Source organism: Syngnathus typhle, linkage group LG2, assembly GCF_033458585.1.
Source record: "Syngnathus typhle isolate RoL2023-S1 ecotype Sweden linkage group LG2, RoL_Styp_1.0, whole genome shotgun sequence".
In the NCBI taxonomy this organism is placed as follows: domain Eukaryota; kingdom Metazoa; phylum Chordata; class Actinopteri; order Syngnathiformes; family Syngnathidae; genus Syngnathus; species Syngnathus typhle.
Genome location: NC_083739.1, coordinates 4,539,356 through 4,557,335, shown reverse-complemented (window position 1 = coordinate 4,557,335; position 17,980 = coordinate 4,539,356). Strand labels below are relative to the sequence as shown.

General features: G+C 46.7%; 3 protein-coding genes across 6 annotated transcripts; 2 read left to right on the top strand and 1 right to left on the bottom strand.

Annotated features, from left to right (window-relative positions):
• Positions 1–603: 603 nt before the first annotated feature.
• On the top strand, positions 604–7,098 carry LOC133150193 (protein Shroom2-like). 3 transcript variants are annotated; one of them, XM_061272571.1, is made up of 9 exons: positions 604–723; positions 1,022–1,368; positions 1,646–1,803; positions 2,385–2,504; positions 3,012–5,093; positions 5,216–5,620; positions 5,708–5,870; positions 5,947–6,216; positions 6,284–7,098. In XM_061272571.1, the coding sequence occupies exons 5-9, from the start codon at positions 3,088–3,090 to the stop codon at positions 6,554–6,556; spliced, it is 3,117 nt and encodes a 1,038-aa protein (XP_061128555.1). In that variant the 5' UTR covers positions 604–723; positions 1,022–1,368; positions 1,646–1,803; positions 2,385–2,504; positions 3,012–3,087; the 3' UTR covers positions 6,557–7,098. The 3 variants fall into 3 exon arrangements, with proteins under 3 accessions (XP_061128555.1, XP_061128554.1, XP_061128556.1); XM_061272570.1 differs by having other exon boundaries at positions 5,944–6,216; XM_061272572.1 differs by lacking the exons at positions 604–723; positions 1,022–1,368; positions 1,646–1,803 and adding exons at positions 1,961–2,055; positions 2,220–2,237 and having other exon boundaries at positions 5,944–6,216.
• A 134-nt stretch (positions 7,099–7,232) lies between these two features.
• Positions 7,233–9,497, bottom strand: sumo1 (small ubiquitin like modifier 1). Its single transcript, XM_061272573.1, has 5 exons — positions 9,338–9,497; positions 8,970–9,044; positions 8,752–8,829; positions 8,580–8,651; positions 7,233–8,490 (listed from the first exon to the last, which is right to left on the bottom strand). Exons 1-5 carry the CDS (start codon positions 9,347–9,349, stop codon positions 8,422–8,424), a joined length of 306 nt encoding a protein of 101 aa, XP_061128557.1. The 5' UTR covers positions 9,350–9,497; the 3' UTR covers positions 7,233–8,421.
• A 527-nt stretch (positions 9,498–10,024) lies between these two features.
• map3k2 (mitogen-activated protein kinase kinase kinase 2) lies at positions 10,025–15,574 on the top strand. 2 transcript variants are annotated; one of them, XM_061271922.1, is made up of 17 exons: positions 10,025–10,346; positions 11,345–11,418; positions 11,517–11,635; positions 11,890–11,930; positions 12,008–12,107; positions 12,188–12,301; positions 12,378–12,474; positions 12,547–12,677; positions 12,766–12,845; positions 12,916–12,980; positions 13,489–13,581; positions 13,657–13,893; positions 14,001–14,149; positions 14,237–14,368; positions 14,446–14,575; positions 14,679–14,856; positions 14,966–15,574. In XM_061271922.1, exons 2-17 carry the CDS (start codon positions 11,415–11,417, stop codon positions 15,183–15,185), a joined length of 1,890 nt encoding a protein of 629 aa, XP_061127906.1. In that variant the 5' UTR covers positions 10,025–10,346; positions 11,345–11,414; the 3' UTR covers positions 15,186–15,574. The 2 variants fall into 2 exon arrangements, with proteins under 2 accessions (XP_061127906.1, XP_061127907.1); XM_061271923.1 differs by lacking the exon at positions 14,966–15,574 and having other exon boundaries at positions 14,001–14,113; positions 14,197–14,368; positions 14,679–14,855.
• The last annotated feature ends 2,406 nt before the right edge of the window (positions 15,575–17,980 follow it).

Sequence of the window (17,980 nt, the reverse complement as noted above, 5' to 3'; positions counted from 1 at the left end):
TTGTTAAATTAGTGGGACTCTTGGTGCGTATTTTTATGGGGCAGAATTTTAAGAACGCATGGAACTGTTGCTTTCTACCACATTTGAAGAATTTCCTGCAGAAATTGGCACCTCTTGGTCCATGAAGGATCAATTTTACGAGTGAAACCACGAGAACATGGCGCAGATGTCTTCGGGTTACAGGACACGACTCCATTTTTAATCAGATCTCTCAGGTTGCTCCTGCACGACGTGATGGAACCTCCTGGAAAATATCTTCTCTGTTTCACTTTCACTTGTAGTCAGACATCTTCCCGAGTGCTTAGCGTAGTGACGTTTGAATCCAATTATGAGTTGCAAAGCCACTTGTTGGGCTCCAGCGTTTGCGGGTTGGGGGGGTGGAGACACTCGGAGGTGAAGTGCGAGATCTGCTCGCCGGGACAGACAAATAAACGCAGTTGATGATGCTGATGAGGAAGCTAACAAGAAAAATTGGAATCTGTAAAACGAGTTTTGTGAGTTTCCCTCGGGTGTGCGCGTGTCCAAGCACCCCCCTTCCTCCCCCCTGTCGCAACAGGAGGATGGTACGACCCAACCCAGCCCATGTTGCCAAGGTGAGTGGACCATCGCTTTGTGTTGGCACAGAATGGCCGCTTCGAACCTCTCCACTTCCTGCTTCCACTCCATTTCCTTCATCTTCTCTGATCAAATCATGTACTTTTGAGAGAAGAGTGATTAAATCAGGTACTCGTGTGTGAGTTGGAGATAATAACAGCGAGATAACTTGTGAAACTTTAGGACGAGTGAGTGATTGGTGCTTTGTTGTCAACTCTGGATTTAGGAGCAAGACTGTCAGGTTATTGTCCTAACAGGCACAAAGCTCAATGGTGATGACTACGGCACTTTGCTTTGTGTTGGCCGGGTTTGGACCCGTTTGTATGTTTGGGGCCTGCTGTCAGCAGGCTGTTGAGTCCGAGAGAGGCTCAGGTGACTTGGGAGGCAATGCAGTGACTCAGAATAAAATTGTTTTTTATCTCCACAGGAAAAATGTTGCTTTTCGGCTGCCTGGAGGACACAGATAAAAAAACACAAGCCTGCACTGTCAAATAAATATATTCTGGACTGCGCCCCTGGGGAACCAACAGGATCCAACTTTTACACACGCCTTTGATTGAGTGTGAGCGCCTTTTTAAAATCCTAGATTACAGCAAGGACACCGTGCTGGTCAAGAACTCCTCCCCTTCTCTCCAATCCCCCCCCCCCCCCTTTATAATCCCTGCGGAGATCTCCCAGCAGTGTGTTGCACTTGTTGGTTCTGTCCAATGGCGCCGAAAAGTCCAACTTCTCTACAGGGAAAAGTCACATGGTTGGAAATACGTGAGCATTTAGGTGAGTTTTTTTTTTTTCCTCTTTATACACAATTTAATTTGTCAGATATGTCCAAATCGGTGTTTGAGTTGGTACTGCCAGAACCACAAGGCTTCTTGCCCACTTCAAATCAACTGGCGAATGCTCCATTTTGAAGTTGTGGAAGGAGTGAAAAGCCAGTCTTGAAAAAAACAGACTCATCACAATAATGTTGACAATAACGTGACCTTCACCTCAGTTTCTCTCATGCACAGATTATAACGTAGACTTTTTTTTATGTGTCATTCCCACATTATAGCCTGAGCACTCGGACTGCTCGGAGCCAGAGCTCCAAAGCATGGGAGGAAAGGAAAATACCTCCCTACATTCCTCTGTGGAAAGAATGTGCTTCCATCAGAGCCTGGCAGCGTGAAACCTTTTTGTAGCCGCTTACATTTGGAGCGCAAAACTACAAAGGTAACACAAGTTGCAGGTCTGCTAGCCTCATTTTTGTCTCTTCAGTTGAGTGTCATTGAGTTGAAGGCTTGGCGGTCTTTGTGACTTTGCTTCAAATGTCTTTGCTTTTTTTTTTTTTTTTTTTTCCTCCCCTTTGCTCGCCATTATCAGGGCTAAAATGGTTGATGTTGTGTCAGCACGCACCATGCCGTCAGAAAGCGAGGTTCTCGTGGCAAGGTGCTTTCTCACCAAGATCTTGCGAAGCTCCATGAGGTACATGTAGCAAGCCCCCTCTGGTCACGTAGCGCTTAGGACTGGACAACTCCGTTCTTCTGCTTCACTTGTTTTTATATTTAGTTTGTCAAGTGAATCAATATTTTCCCTACTTTCACACACGAATGCTCAGAGTCATGTTTTTTCCCCAACATGCAAACCAGGAAGAATCACCTCAAAGGGTAGGTCAGACCAAATTAGAAGTTCCTCTGTTCTGCAAGTCGACCCAGATAGCAAAAAGAGACACGGTCGAAGCTCGGTAGCTGCATCTGCAATTTGCGACGATGATGACAGCATTTGAAAGAACTCGATTGCTTTCCGTTCAACAGGAAGAATGATCTGAGCTCACAGCCTCAGTCCTGGCACGTCTCCAAACTGAACGGGAAGGAGTCGGAGAGCCTCGGCAACCAAAGCGGCATAGTGCCAGTGTGGCAGCAAAAGGAAGCAAGGTGAGCTTGATAACTTTGGATGCTTCATTCAAAGCTCAACCGCTCAGTCATTGGACCAATCATGGTGCATCCATCCATCCATCCATCCATCCATCCATCCATCCATCATGCATCTGTTCATCCAACCTTCCATCCATCATGCATCCATCCATCCGTCCATCCATCCTTCCTTTCGTCCAACAAATCCATCCATTCATCATGCATCCATTCATCATGCATCCATCCATCATGCATCCATCCATCCTTCCGTCCAACAAATCCATCATTCATCATGCATCCATTTATCATCCATCCATCCATCCATCATGCATCCATCCATCCTTCCGTCCAACAAATCCATCCGTCCATTCATCATGCACCCATTCATCATGCATCCATCCATCCATCCATCCATCCATCCATCCATCCATCCATCCATCCATCCATCCTTCCATCCATCCTTCCATCCAACAAATCCATCCATCTTGGTGGCCTAACCCTAAATGTTCATGTGACTTTCCACACCAGGCTCAAAGAGTGGTCCAGTCAACCAGGCCAGAATAACCAGCAGCTACCAACCGTCCAGCTCGGCTCAGCGCGTGTTATGGAGAAACTGGAGCGCCCTGCTCACCCTTTCACACCAGATCGTACTTCTCCGACAAAATACACCAGCATCAGCAAACCTCTGGCCGCTTCAGAAGGCCGAAAAGTCACATTCGGCTGCTTCTCCATTGGATCCAACCCTCTGGTTCTAGACTCACTCGGCAGGAAGGGAACCAGTGCAGAAAACATTTTTTTCAAGGCTCTTGGGGATGAAGGTCACCTGACAGTGGACTACCTTCAGACTTCAGACCTTCAGTTGGATGAGCGGAACTCTTCATGGACGTCAAGTCGATTTAGGCCCAGCATCAGTTCACTGTGGCAGGTACCGGAAAAGAAGTCTGAATCTTCTCCTCCACCTTCTCTATTGCGTGATGGAGGCCGTGTTGCCACAAGCAGGCTGCCGTACTCTGAGGGATCCGACAAAACTCCAAAGACTTGGTCACTTGAAAGGTTGGCCGAAGGCAAGTCCAGATGTAGCGTCACATCACTGTCAGACAAAGCTCTTGAACTCAACCAAGTCCACCCAAACAAGCATTTCTCATTGTCCACCACTGATATCAGACAATCAAACGGACCTTCTCACCACAAACGATCCAACGACGAGAGGCTCTTTCATCCCAAATCGTGCTTAGCTCCTCCCACCAAGACTCAGAGTGTCGGAAGTTATTATCGCAGTTTACAAGATCTGCCCACCAAAGCCTCCAGCCATAAATTGACGTGGTGCTCCTCAGCCGCAAGTCGAGAAGATGACAAATACTCTGTAAAGCTGGAGATGGGGCGCAATGGTCTTCTGACAAACGGTTCCCTCTTTGACCCTCAGATCTCTGATCGCTCTCACTGTCTTGGTCCACAGGATGTCGTGAAGAGAAGTGAAGCACATGTCAACGACATGAAAAGAATTTTCCCAGCTCACCAAAGTAGTCTCCACAAGTCCTGGATACCACAAAAAGACCACCGAATATCCCCCTCGGAAACGCCTTTGCTTCATTCACTGGCACAGGAGACAAGAAGTCAACCGCACGTCAGGCCAAGGAGTATCGTGTCCTCCAAGAACCTCTCCGACTCCACGCTCGGCGACAAAAGCAGTCGGCGCGGTGACCGTTACGCCACCACGTTACGCAATCAAGTGCAACAGAAGCGAGCCCAGCTCCAAAAAAGCTGCAGTGCCGCGACGCTGATCCACCGAGAAGATCCCGCCGAGTGGAAATACGTGGAAGCTTCCGTAAGTTGTTGCGTGTCCTCCTCAAACGCCTACAAAGATAACTTGAAAGAAGCACAAGCACGGGTCCTCCAGGCTACCTCTTTTCAGAGACGTGATCTGGAACCGCTCGGAACCAAAAGCTCTCACGGACGCGTTCGAGGACGAAAGCGTTTCCCCTTAGCCAAACAGGTGCTTTCCTTCTCAGAACCTGACAAGATAGATCGAGTAGGAGTGGAGAGAGCGCGTCAAGTTTCGGACCAAATGAAATTCTCTGAGGCCGAGGCAGCCTTTTGGAAACGGGCTACGACGTCCGATACGGATGTGAAGCGAGCTCCCGCTAGAGCAGTTGAAAGCAAAGAGAGTAGGAGGATAGCAGAAGCTCAGGAGACTCCTCCATCTGCGGAAAGCTCCCGAGGTGTGGCGCTTCTTCAGGAGCAACAGAAGCTGGGAACCTTTGCCGAGTACCAAGCCACGTGGAACAAACAGAAGAGAACGTGGGAGGCCAAGATCCAAGGCAGGTTTTACTCTGCTGAGAACATCTTGGAGACCGATGCTGAGGAGAAGCTAGCGTGGTTCCATGAAAGATACAGATCTTCTCCATCTGCAGACTTCTCCCAGGATTTCCTTGCTGCCACGCTCCAGCCCCCGTCGAGTTGGAGTACCAACCCTCCCGGCTCTCCTCAATCAGAAGAAGGCAGACGAGATCCAGAGAGCAAGAAGGAGCAGTCGGCGTCTTCTTCTCATTTGTGCCTTCTTGCGCCTTTGAGTCTGACGGACGTCTCCGTGCAGGAGGATCCTTGTCTCGGGTAAGCGGCTTATCTCAAAGTCTGCATCATCTCCTCGACGTCTGGTTACGCAACGCTTTGCTCTTCTAGTGATAGCAACAATGACCAAATCATTGATTCATTCAAATCTCGTGTGATTTCAGATCTGAAAATGACTCCAAGTCCTCCAAAGCGGTGATGGACATCAACAACACGTCTGGCGTCTCCGAGCCTCGCTCAGACATTCTTTCAGTCGATGCCAACGAGACACGCCCCTCCTCAACATTCAACGACCGCATTCAGAACTCCATTAAGGACCCCGGACAGCTCCGACTCAAGGCCGGCATTCCCGAGTCCAACCTCATGGCTGAAGAAGATGCCAAGACAGAGCAGCTGGTGAGAGATATCATGGGCAAAGACAAATCCCTGATGGAGATCTTAGATCAGACTGGAAGGAAGACCACAATGGACCTGATGGAGGGTCTATTTCCCCAAGAGAAGCAGATCCTGGAGGGGGCCCAGCTACGCAGAAAACCCTCAAGCGGCTCCAGGTTGCCCACCCTAAGCAGGTTTGTCTTCAGCCCAACCATGCACCTTCTCTGACTTCAGTCAAACCGATCTTGACTTTGATCTTGTGTTTGTGTCCATGCTCTTAGGAAGGACGCAGAAGATGTGTCTGCAGCGGCTTCGCTGCTTCCCAGTTCCTCCTATTACGACACTTCAGCTCCAAAGGCTGAGCTCCTCATCAAGATGAAAGATATGAAGGAACTGGAGCAGGACTCTGAAGATGAGCTGGATGTGGACCTCGCTAGTAAAAAGGTGACCCAACTTTCATTGAGCCATGATATTTCAAATTAGGAAGAAAAAAAAGAACTTTCTGGAATCTCTGCAGCAGGAGCTGATCTCAAGCCTGGCCAAGAAGCTGGACGTGCTACGGGAGGCACGACAAAGTCTCCAGGAGGACGTGGAGGACAACGAGGCTCTGGGAAGGGAGGTGGAGAACGCTGTGCAAGGCTTTTGCCTGCCCAACCAGCTGGAAAAGTTTCGGATGTTTGTGGGTGACCTGGACAAAGTGGTGAGCCTGTTGCTCTCGCTTTCGGGTCGGCTGGCTCGTGTGGAGAACGCTCTCAACAGTCTTGAAGATGGAGCTCCACAGGAGGAGAAGGTAGGTTCCTTCAGAAGATAATAACAGCTCGATCACATGACTAACAGCTCCCGTCTCATCTTCTCAGCGCACCCTGACCGAGAAGCGCAAACTGCTACTGCGGCAGTACGAGGACGCCAAGGAACTGAAGGAGAACTTGAAACGCCGGGAGCGTGTGGTGTCCTCCGTCATGGAGGCCCACTTGGACCACGAGCGCCTGGACGATTACCGCCATTTTGTCAAGATGAAGTCCGCTCTCATCGTGGAACAGCGTAAACTGGAGGACAAAATCAAGCTGGGCGAGGAGCAGCTCAAGTGCTTGTTGGACAGTTTGCCGTTGGAGCAGCGCTTGCAGTTTTAAAAAAAAAACATCTGGATGGGTTACAATCATCTAACTGTGATTACGGACTTGAAAACACTTTTGGAATTCTGTCACTTGAATGGGATTTTTTTTTGTTACTCAAAATGGGAGAAACAGAAGACAATAGAAACTGGGTGCGTGGACATTTTGTGAATTTGATTTATGTTTACCTCTAAGACACAAAATGGCCGGCTGCGTTCATATCGCGGACGTTGCCGCCATTTGTTGTGTATTGTTCATCATTTGAGCACACAAAAAGTTCATTTGGTTGCTTGCTTTTGTAAATCACTTGAGGTGAGCAACTTCAGGTTGTTTTCTACTCAGTAAAAACTTTGTCGTGATAAATTGAAAAGTAAAAACTTTGTCGTGGTAAATTGAAAAGTCTCCAACTGCAAGGCTTTGGTCTGGTCCTTTGCGTTCTCCTGTCTGACCAGCACGTGTAGATGAGAAGTTACCGGACCGGTGTCACAAGCGATATTTTGGACTTGAACTACGACCTGTGAGTACCCCCCCACCTCACCTACATTACCCTGAAATATTAAACTGTGACCTCAGCTCTTGGCAGCCATTGAAATTATTTCCACATGATTTTGTGTGCTTCTTCTCGCTCTGCTTCAGGTTGTCCAGCCATGAGGAGGTTGAGCAATCATGTGACAGTAATCATTGGTGACCAAAGTTCTGAACCTTTGTTTCAAACTTTATTGAAGAGACCGACATCTCCAAGAACAAAGAAAGCAAGTTATGTAGATGGCATTCTTCCGATTTGAGGAAACATCATGTACCAAGTCATCCAGATGATCAAGTAGCAAGTCTACAAAGAGTGTTTGCTTCATTTGGTGCAAACGGATTTTGGTGGGACAACTTGAGCATCTGACAGTTCCCGGCCAAGAACATGCTCAAGCTACGCTCTCGACTCAACCTGGCCCATGTGATTTTGGACCAAGCCCAAGGATTCACCGATGTGGATGACATCAAGATGGCAACAAGAGCTGCAGAGGATCCCCAGAGGTATCCATCCTAGATTGCATTGTGTGGCAAGGAATCCTGGAACTTTTTCCAACCCACCTCCACATCTTAACAGTCAAAACAAAAGCGAGAGAAAAAGCTCACCAGAATGTCAAACCAACTGTATCACGGCTTCTCTGGAGAACAATTGAGTGTCTGGACTTCAACACATCTGAGGGACTGATTTTCCACTGGATCATCTTGGACGTTGCAGTTGGAGAAGAGGTTGAATGCAACGTTAACCCCTGAGTACGCAAAGGTGAATTTTCCGAAAGTAGGAAGCAGCACCTTCCAATATGAGCAGGAGACCACGCAAGAGATAATCATGGCTTTATCAAACACCAAAACCAACACATGTACAAGCACATATTTTTATATATATATACATATATATATATATATAAAAAAAAAAAGCCCAACAGTGTTGCAATTATATCAATACAAAAACACCTAAATTCATTTAACCAAAAACTGTGAGAAATGCAGACAAACTAATCCATCGCTTTTCTCAAAAAACAAACAGTGGGAATTTAAAAGTCTGTACAAGGGAAATGCAATGCTCAAAATGAAAGTAGATAAAAATGATGTCACTTGATGACATCCTGCAATGTTTACATCCTGTTGCTGTGTATGCCACATGATGCATCCTTAAGCCATAAAACAACAAATACACCCACGCAAACTTGCGGCATGACATGACAGCCCCGATCCTCATGACCTCATCCAATCCTTTCTGTCCCGATGCAAGGAAGCCCAGATAGTATTGATCCAGATGGTTTAAAAGCGAAGTGAAAATGCATTCATAAAAAAAAAAAATAACTAAATACAAAAAAAAAAAAAATAATAATACAAATAGAGGTTTAATGATCCCAAAGTCCGCCCGTCTGTTCTTGATATACCTCAATGACGTCCTCATCTTCCATGCCCAACTGTCAGGAGAAGATTATGCATTTTAGTAAGATGCCTCAAATGTCAACCAAATAAAGTCAATCAATCAATCGGAATCGAAGTATGCTACCTCTTTTGGAGTTTGATTATCTGCGATTCGCTGTCCTTCAAACAGAAACCTGAGTGTACTTGCTGGGACGCCCTGCAACACACACACGCAAACGTTTCGTATGAATTTTGGTCTGAAAATTGTTTTAGATTCAACTATAGATCAAGTGTAGACATTGTGTGTGCATTCAAACCTGTCTCTGGCTGTAAGAGTCCTTCAGCTTTTTCAGATGTGTTGTCATCTTCACTTTAAAATGGATTTCACTGCTGTCCTGTGGACCCAAGAATGACCGTGTTAATAAATCTACCAGAAGTTATAAAACATTATTGTCCTTTCTACCATAGAAGTCCCCAGCTCCCCCAAAATAGTACCCCAAAATAACCCTTTGGACAAATTTCAAGGAGCTCCTACCTGACCGATCACTTTCAGTTTGATGTACTCTCCATCCTTCTTGTCCCCACAGTCTTGACTCGTTGGTTTTGTCTCCTACAAAATAGCAGCACTGTTAAATAAACGTAAAAACTAACACAAAGGATCGGAATGATCAGGGAATAGTAAAAACCCCGCTGTTGCAATTAAAAGTTGCAATATCGGTTGTTGGGAAGCTTGAGCCGGAGACTTAAGTGGGATAGTTGTTTGAAGGAGTTTGGGGCCTCTGACTAGAGCTAACGGTTAGCATAGCAAAAGAGCATAGCACTAAACATTGCGGTGTCTAGTTTTGCGTTGCGAGCACGTGTCGGGGGCAAAGCAACAACTGTGATCTACTCCTTTAAACTCACCGTATCTGACATGTTTTCCTCTTTGAGCGATGAAAGAAAAGCAATAATAAAATTATCGCTGGCTAGGAAACGCTGCTTGGCCCTTGCATAAGCACAGCTAGCACACTAGCTTATCTCAAGCAAGATGTTGTCAATGTAAGTCACGGGAAACGGAAAAAATATGCATGCGGACGTTACACCTTCAAAATAAAACGCGGTTTGAGAGTCAAGCAGCGGAAGAAACACATCAACGATACACTTTCAAATTAAGATCTTCATGCTCGTCCAAGAACAAGTACTTGGAATAGTTCAGACGTGTGTTCATTGTTATGTTTGTGAAGATGCAGGTCATTTTAAAACACCGAAAGTAAATTGAGCCAGAATTTAGCGCAAGGTATATTCATTTTGTTATAATGTGGGGGAGATTTTTTTTGTCATTATGTAAATTGACAAACTTCTCCAAATTTGTAAGTTGCATTTAGTGTATGAACTAACTTATTTTCATAATTCTCAAGCTTTGGTTGTGTTTTGGTACTTTCTTCCATAAAGGTCGAAGGTTATGACATATCAAGTATGCTTCATTACGAAACATGAATTTCTTGTGTTCGGCTGAAAAAAATAAAAGTTATACCACGACATGATAATGAGGTTGACGTTTATTTTGTCAGTAAAGTAGAGCGACTTCCGGCACTCATGATCACCAATCAAGCGATTGATGCTCTAAGGCCACAGCAGCAAGCAAAAGCTAGCGTAGTCAGCCAACACGGCGGAAAGTAGCATAAAATCGCAGCTATTTAGAAACTTCGCTGTTTTGTTTTTTTATTAAACAAATTATACAGAGAAGCGTCTCAATGCGTTGGGTTAAACGGGGCTAAAGTGACATCCCGAGGGCCTCGTCGTCGTTTCCCAAGCAGCTTTCGAGCGAACTTGTCTGCTCGGTGCCAAACTTCGGCTCGCGGCGGCTCTCCGCGGGGCTCGGGGCGCGAGGCTCCGGCCCTGTGGATGAGGGGGTAAATTCCGCTCCATCCAGGTAAGGTATCTAAAATACGAACACAATGTCGGAGCGTTAATTCAACCTCGTTTCTTCACGCGATACGCGTCGAATGGCTTCACGATTGGTGCAAGCTTGAGCATTCGCGTAGCTTGACAACTTGATTGGCCTGACAGCTAGCCGAAGTAGCTCCTGCGTTTAAGCCTTCTTGCCAGGTCCAAGTTTGCCGTCGTATGTGGTGGCATGCCACGGCCGTCAAAGTCTAGCCGATTTGCTTTGAAATTAATTTACTTGCAAAATTGACGTAAAGTGTTCGCTTGCCGGGACTCATCGAGCCGGGCTAGGCGATAGCATGGAAGCTAATTTTTAGCCGAGCAGGCCATAATCACGGCTGCAAGCAATGTTTGTAACTTGTTACAAGTCGTGTTCTGTACAGTTTCAAAAGCTTTATTGGGAAAAGTCGTATTTTGTGAGTATTAGTAAAGTATCTTGGCATAGTACCAAACCAAAATGTCATCAACAGTGCAGGTCAGTTTTGTACTCTTGTCATTTAATGTTGCTATACGACGCTGATGTAAATGGCTGGTCAACGACACTTAATTTATAAACGAATAATAATTTATGTTGAATTCAGGAAAATCCAATACATTTCCTTAGTTATGACATCTGCCGTTTGGTAATTGCTACTGTGCTGTAGATCACGTTAGTATAGATGCGGCTGGCTCATGCATTATTTCTCTTGCATAAAAGGAGAATAAAATTTTGAATTAAAATCACACAAAAACATTGCAGAGGTTGCATTTGTGACCGAATTTAAACGTAGACAGGGAAGCTGTGGAGCTTCTTGAGGCAGGGAAAGAAAGACTCAATAAAGATAAAAACAAATAAAAATCATAGGATAAGGTCGGTGAAATTGGATCATATCATGATACGTCGCAGAACACTTTTTGGGAGTCATCTTTCTTGACACTCAGCTCCAAAAAGCAATAATCACTCCAGCATGTGTTTATTTTGTTTATTTTCAACTTATCTAATAGGAGGAAGAAATCCCTTTGATGGGAGAATCCTCTTTCCTGGTCTCTTGGGGTCAAACGTTGCGCCGTTACGATGGGTACGACTTTTATTATTTTATTATATCCATTTTATGCACTGTTATGCTTTGACTTGTTATCATGTTTTTGTGGTGTTCTTTTACACTTATGTGAGCAGATGAGCAGGAGGCGCTGCAGTCAATCATGCAGGACCTGGCAGAACTTCACCGCTCCAGCCGTCCTGCCGGGTTCTTGTCGGACCTATGCAAGCCCAAAGCCTCCTCGCCTAAGAATCTGGTAAGAAACCAGCCATGTGCTCACTATCTTGGGTTTTGGATTTATTTCCTGCTATTTCCTAGAGCAGCGGACCCCGAGAGATTTGTTGGCCGGCGACGGGGAATTTAATTAGATGATTTATTTCTTCACCACTGCATCTTTATTTCTGCCATGTAAAATATGTCCTGAAAGTCTGGGTCACACTGACCTAGAACTTTGCTTGAAATGCATAAAAAGCAGCTTTTCATTTCTCTCCTTCTCGATTTTTGGAACAGAACGACGTGAGGGTGAAGTTCGAGTTCAAAGGAGAGAAGAGGTGAAGCTCGAGCTGGCTTTGTGTTCCTCTTGGACTGGGCAGACCTTCAGCTTGACCTCTCCTCTTGGTCTGTGTAGGATTTTGCAATTCTCTCGCCCCGTCAAGTTGGACGACCTGAGGGAAAAAGCCAAGGTGGCTTTCGGCCAGGCCATGGACCTTCACTACAGCAACAACGAGGTAAGACGGGCAATCGAGCGAGTCGGTCTGCGGCGGTTCGCTCGGCTCTCGTCGCTCATTTGGCTCCTCGACTCTCGCAGCTGGTGATTCCACTCAGCGTTCAGGACGACCTGGACAAGGCGGTGGAGCTGCTTGATCGAAGCGTTCACATGAAGAGTCTGAAGATCCTCTTGGTGGTGCTGAGCTCCTCGCAGGTCACTTGGAGCTGTTGTGGACGTTGCCACTCTTCTTGTTCACTTATTGTTGTTATCCCTGGCTTTCCTTTTCCAGAACTCTTCCTGCAACATGGGCCTTCTGCCTTCCTGCGAGGAGTTGGACAACACAGGATTCCGAGTCGCAGACAAGAAGAGCATGCTGGCATCGTCAGGTGAAACATCATTCAGTTCTTCGCTACTTTCCCATGTCCTTTGGCACCATAGTTTGATTTTGTTTTTTTCAGGGTCTCATTCGACGGACCGCAGCTCTCCTCCACCCGGATACATTCCCGACGCACTCCAGCAAGTGGCACGGAACGGCTCCTTCACGAGCATCAACAGCGAGGGAGAGTTCATTCCGGAGAGCATGGACCAGGTACGCCTCCTCACTTCAAAACGTGCGCTGCTCCACACACAGCGAGTATGAGTTTTCTTTTTTTCTTTTTTTTCCCCCTCCTCTTCAGATGCTGGACCCACTTAGCATGAGCAGTCCGGAGAACTCTGCGTCTGGAAGTTGTCCTTCTTTGGACAGCCCGTTAGACAGGTAGAGAGGCACTTAACAATGAGTGCCAGTGGGAACCCATTGTTGACTGACACACTTGTCTCTTCAACAGCGAATACCCAAAGTCCAGGATGCCCAGAGCACAGAGTTACCCCGACAACCATCAAGATTTTCCAGGTGAGGAATTTCAACAAACCCAAATGATGACAAATTGCGTGACTAGTTTTTTTAATTGCTAACTAGTTTACATAAGGAGCAGGGATGAATCTTCAAATGCTAAAAACAGAGCTAATTGAATTGACGCTTTTGAAGTTTTTTTTTTTTTTGCAGTCTCCAAGAAATTTACGGAGTCAATTGGATTTAGTATTTAAACATCCATTCCTCTTTCTCACGCTCTTCACATTTTGACATCACGAGGTTGATCAAGAGTCGCGGCTTCAAACAGGATGTTCTCGTAAGGAAGTGGCCGCTGAGTGTTGCGTGCTGCTTACAAGAAGCAAAGGAAGACGCGTCGCGAATCATATCGAGCGCTCGCTAGCTGCTCATAGTCTTATCGCTCGACTTCCACCCGGGCTGTCGTGATGCAATGGCGCTCGGAAATCACGTAACGTCAGCCATCTCCAGATATTTTGAAACAAAGTGGTTGAAATGCGTTGTTGTCACCGACGCGTCCCTTCCCCTCCAGAGTACGACATCCCCGTCTTTGACAAGTCGGGAAAAGGCGGCACGTACCCGCGGCGATACGGCGTTCCCTTCGGCCTGCAAGACTACAGCGACGGTTGGCATTCGTTCCCTTCCGCTTTCCTCCGACGCGTCAGCGCACGATGACACACTTCCTCCTTCTGATCATCAGGGAGGAAGACTTTCCCTCGCGCTCGGCGAACTCAGGCGCAAGGTCTGCGCTCGCCGGTCAGCATCAGTCCCACCGAGCAGTCTCCGAGCACCAGCAGCGGCAGCAGCGTGTTCACCCCCGACCTGGAAGACGGCGCCGGGCCCGCCAGGCGGCCGCGAAGGGGAAGCGACATCGAGGCCAACCAGTCCGCCGGCACCCCCGGCTTGTCGGTCATGGACATCAGTCCGCCTAGCCGCTGTGAGTTCTTGCATCCCAGAACATTCACGTGGCAGCAATATGACTCGTTGAAAAAGTTTGTCACGAAAGAAGTGGCCGATGAGTCATTGTAGCGCCTTTGCGTCCAGCTCCGCGTGCGCCCACCAACTGGCGACTGGGGAAGCTCCTCGGCCAGGGCGCCTTCGGACGAGTCTTTCTTTGCTACGACGCCGACACCGGACGGGAACTGGCCGTCAAACAGGTCCAGTTTGATCCGGAGAGTCCAGAGACCAGCAAGGTCAGAACTGTGGTTCCACTCTTTTTTTTTTTTGCTCTTCTCTCCAGAGCAGGAATGCTTTTATTGTTCTCGTCTGGTCTGGAGCAGGAGGTGAGCGCGTTGGAGTGCGAAATCCAGCTGTTGAAAAACCTTTGCCACGAGCGCATTGTGCAGTACTACGGATGTCTGCGAGACTCCCTGGAGCGGACGCTCTCCATCTTCATGGAGTACATGCCCGGAGTGAGTGCTTTAGTTTCTCCCAACGCCGCGCTCCGCTCTGGACGTCATGCCGATGACGCCCCCCGTCGTGTCCGCAGGGCTCCATAAAGGACCAAGTCAAGTCGTACGGCGCACTGACGGAGAACGTGACGCGACGCTACACCAGGCAGATCCTCGAGGGGGTTTCCTACCTGCACAGCAACATGATTGTCCACAGGGATATCAAAGGTAGACATTTCGGAGGAAATATCCAGCTTGAATAGAAATCGGACTGGCTTTTGCTAATTAATTGTGAGACGGAAGAAAGCTTAAAAGCTGTCGTCGTCTTCAGGGGCCAACATCCTCCGAGATTCGGTCGGAAACGTGAAGCTGGGTGACTTTGGTGCCAGTCGGAGGCTGCAGACCATTTGCCTATCAGGAACGGGAATCAAGTCGGTGACCGGCACGCCGTACTGGATGAGCCCGGAAGTCATCAGCGGCGAGGGCTACGGCAGGAAGGCTGACATCTGGTAGGAGCGCGTCTTCCATTCCAAAAAAAAAAAAAAATCACTCGTTCAGGCATTTTTTTTTTTTGGATCCGATAGTGCTTACGGCTATCCCGTGTCGTTCTTCTCTCAGGAGTGTCGGCTGCACGGTTGTTGAGATGTTGACTCAGCGACCCCCCTGGGCGGAGTTTGAGGCCATGGCGGCCATCTTTAAGATTGCCACTCAGCCCACCAATCCCGTCTTACCCGCCCACGTGTCGGACCACTGCAGAGAATTCCTCAAACGTATCTTCGTAGAGACCAAGCAGCGTCCGTGTGCAGATGAGCTGCTGAGGCACATCTTCGTACATTAAGGTCCTGCCCCGCCTGCTTCCTCCCTCGGACCGGGAAGAAGGTCGGGCGCTTTGTATAAAATTGCAGAATCAAATCAAATGTATTTATATAGCTCTTAATGGCAGAGAGGAGTCTTCTGTTTTCGCACCTTAATTTCTCAAGAGGGGATGAGTCAAGTCCCTCTCTTGTGACGATCCAAACTCTTGGGAGACATCTCCGTTTTTTTTAATGCTAACGTTGTGCTGCGGGATGGCGTCTACGTTGCGAACTCGACCCCAGAATGTAGTCTCCTGCCTTCGATGACCAGGCCCTGCTGCTGCTAAAACAAAACAAACAAAAAAAAAACAGGCGGACGGACCACAACGTCCAATCATCTGCCTTCATCTCGCCCTCTTTGCTAGTCGCCATCTCGCTTTGTGCCTTTTGCGTTTCTCAACATTGCCTGGACGAGTCGTCATTCTTACGTTTGCTCCTGGATGAAAGCGAGTCCTGTTCAACTTTGCTGCAAGCACATCCATATCCGGCGCTGTCACTTTGAAAACGATGGGGGGGGGCCATCCTTAAGAAGCATTTTTGACACATTGCCCTACTCCATCAGTAACACTCCCGATGCCTTTTATGTTTCTTCCTGCTAGCAAACAGGAAATCACTGCAGAGCCACGACTGTTTCCAAACCTCTTCCGATTCCCCGCATATGCAAATCTTCCACACATATATGTATTGATCATGCCCGACCCTGAATTGAGTTGCAATTTTGACGCTCGATGCGCCGGCTTTGGCACTCATTGTCTGTCACCGTAGTTCGACTTCTTGGAGGTCAAAATTGCCGTTAAACCACCAGATTTTTTTCTTTTCTTTCTCAACAGCAGCCACTCTGGTACGAAAAGCCACTAGAAATCATTTCCCTCCATTCCTCTGAAAGCACTTAACATGCACGCTATTGCGACATACTCCGCTACATGGCACTACAACACACAAACAAACGCACAACCTTCCACATTCAGTCCTGCTAAACCAGGAATGTACCCAGGATGCATATTTAACTCACTAAGGTTTTGATACTTTGTGTGTATATATGTATTTAGAGAGAGAGATATAATGTGTATGTATATTATATATGTATCGATCTATATGTCTCTATACTATATACATCTACATATATAATATATATACATTATATGAATATATACATGAAGATGTATATCTACATATATATGCAAATATATGTAGAGATATGTATCCACACATTGTTATTGTTTTGCATGGGTTTTTTTTTGTTTGTTTTTTACGTGTGTGTGTTTGCTGCAATGATTGAATGTCATTTGGGCTGGTTCACCAGAGTTGATTAACATTTCACTTGCAGTATTTGGTTCTCAAGGTTGTGATTGCGTGTGTTTGAACTACTGTCTTTACTCAATCGGGGCCTCCCAAATTGCCTGGACCCAGCCTGCTCAGCATGGGGGGGGGGGGGGGGGGGGGGGATTCTGCTGAGGAAAACCTTGTACAAATGTAAAAAAGTCAAATGTACCTTTTTGTTTTTCTAAAGTCTGTTTGTGTATGTCTTGTAAAAGAAGCCATGTTTATAATTCTAATTGGTTTGTGACCAATACGCCTGTTTATATCAGATCTGTATATCAGTGGTATGTATAATTTTTTAATATATATATTTTTATTTTACATGGGAGATTTTATGCATGGTTGGTCCAGACCGATGCAGCGGTGCCGTTAAATGTTTTTGGCCAAATTCTGCAGTAATGCAACAGCTCTGTGTTTATCGATATGACGGTGACGAATAATAAAATTATTTATTTCACCTTGTTGTTGGTGTGTCCACGTCCCGAAGCAGAACGTTTTAATTGACGTTTAGTCGGGATGATACTCGCTAGACTTTTTGATCATGGCCAGAAGGCCAGTGTTGATTGCACAACCCGCAATCAGCGCTTCGTGAAATAAAATGGTGGAAAATACATGTATAGTTGATAGAGTGACCCGACCACATATTTACATGAAAGCAAAACTGTTGACTGGAATCTTCTAAAATCACTTTTCAGAACCTAGACCAGCTGTGTCAGCTTGTTTTTGTGGCGGGCCGCATCGTCTTCATAGTTTCCTTCAAAGGGCCATTATGACTGTCAACCCAAAGAAACGCCTCATTTGCGGCATAGGCTACACAACAAACAAGTTTTCAAATCAGAGACTAGTAAAAATTGTTCAAAAGAGGAATGCTCATGAAAATTGCTAGCAATATCTCTACTTTTATTTTTTTTTCCAAAGTGAAGTCAATTTGTAATCTTAGTATTGACACGAGAATTGGATGCACTGCGGGCCGCATAAAATGATCTGGTGGGCCGTGTCTGGCCCCCGGGCCTTGTGTTTGACACCTGTGACCGAGGCAGAGCGACGTGGTGCCCGTGGCCGCCAATCCTGTCCTGTCCCTCGACAAAGAAATAGTTGACCATCGTGGCTGGATGTTGCGCATTTATACATTACTCCGCGTTTTTGTTTAAACAAGTTCCGTTTCCTTACGGACCCATTTCACTGACGGACGAGTACAAGTTACCGCGGGAAGAGCAAGCACCACCCGTTTCTGTTTAAATAAGTGCCGTTTCCACACGGACTTATTTCACTGACGGACGAGTACAAATTACCGCGGGAAAAGCAAAGACCATCGGCAGAGAAAGGGCGTCAATTACCGGACTGGCAACAAGTGGCACCTTGCGGTTTCTACCTGGTAAGTTTTTCGGTCTCGGTGGTTGTGTTTGACCTCATTTTGAAACGTTTAAGACAGAGATGCAAACATTCCGTCGTCTCTCTG

Coding starts and splice junctions, on each gene's coding strand:
- LOC133150193 (XM_061272572.1), top strand. CDS start 1,961: ATGGTTGATGTTGTGTCAGCACGCACCATGCCGTCAGAAAGCGAGGTT. Junction 2,505..3,011: donor TGGCAGCAAAAGGAAGCAAG/GTGAGCTTGATA, acceptor TTTCCACACCAG/GCTCAAAGAGTGGTCCAGTC. Junction 6,217..6,283: donor GAGCTCCACAGGAGGAGAAG/GTAGGTTCCTTC, acceptor TCATCTTCTCAG/CGCACCCTGACCGAGAAGCG.
- sumo1 (XM_061272573.1), bottom strand. Junction 8,830..8,969: donor AACTGAAAGTGATCGGTCAG/GTAGGAGCTCCT, acceptor TTGGGTCCACAG/GACAGCAGTGAAATCCATTT. Junction 8,491..8,579: donor ATAATCAAACTCCAAAAGAG/GTAGCATACTTC, acceptor TTCTCCTGACAG/TTGGGCATGGAAGATGAGGA.
- map3k2 (XM_061271922.1), top strand. Junction 11,636..11,889: donor CCTCCTCGCCTAAGAATCTG/GTAAGAAACCAG, acceptor TTTTTGGAACAG/AACGACGTGAGGGTGAAGTT. Junction 13,582..13,656: donor CCTGCAAGACTACAGCGACG/GTTGGCATTCGT, acceptor TCTGATCATCAG/GGAGGAAGACTTTCCCTCGC.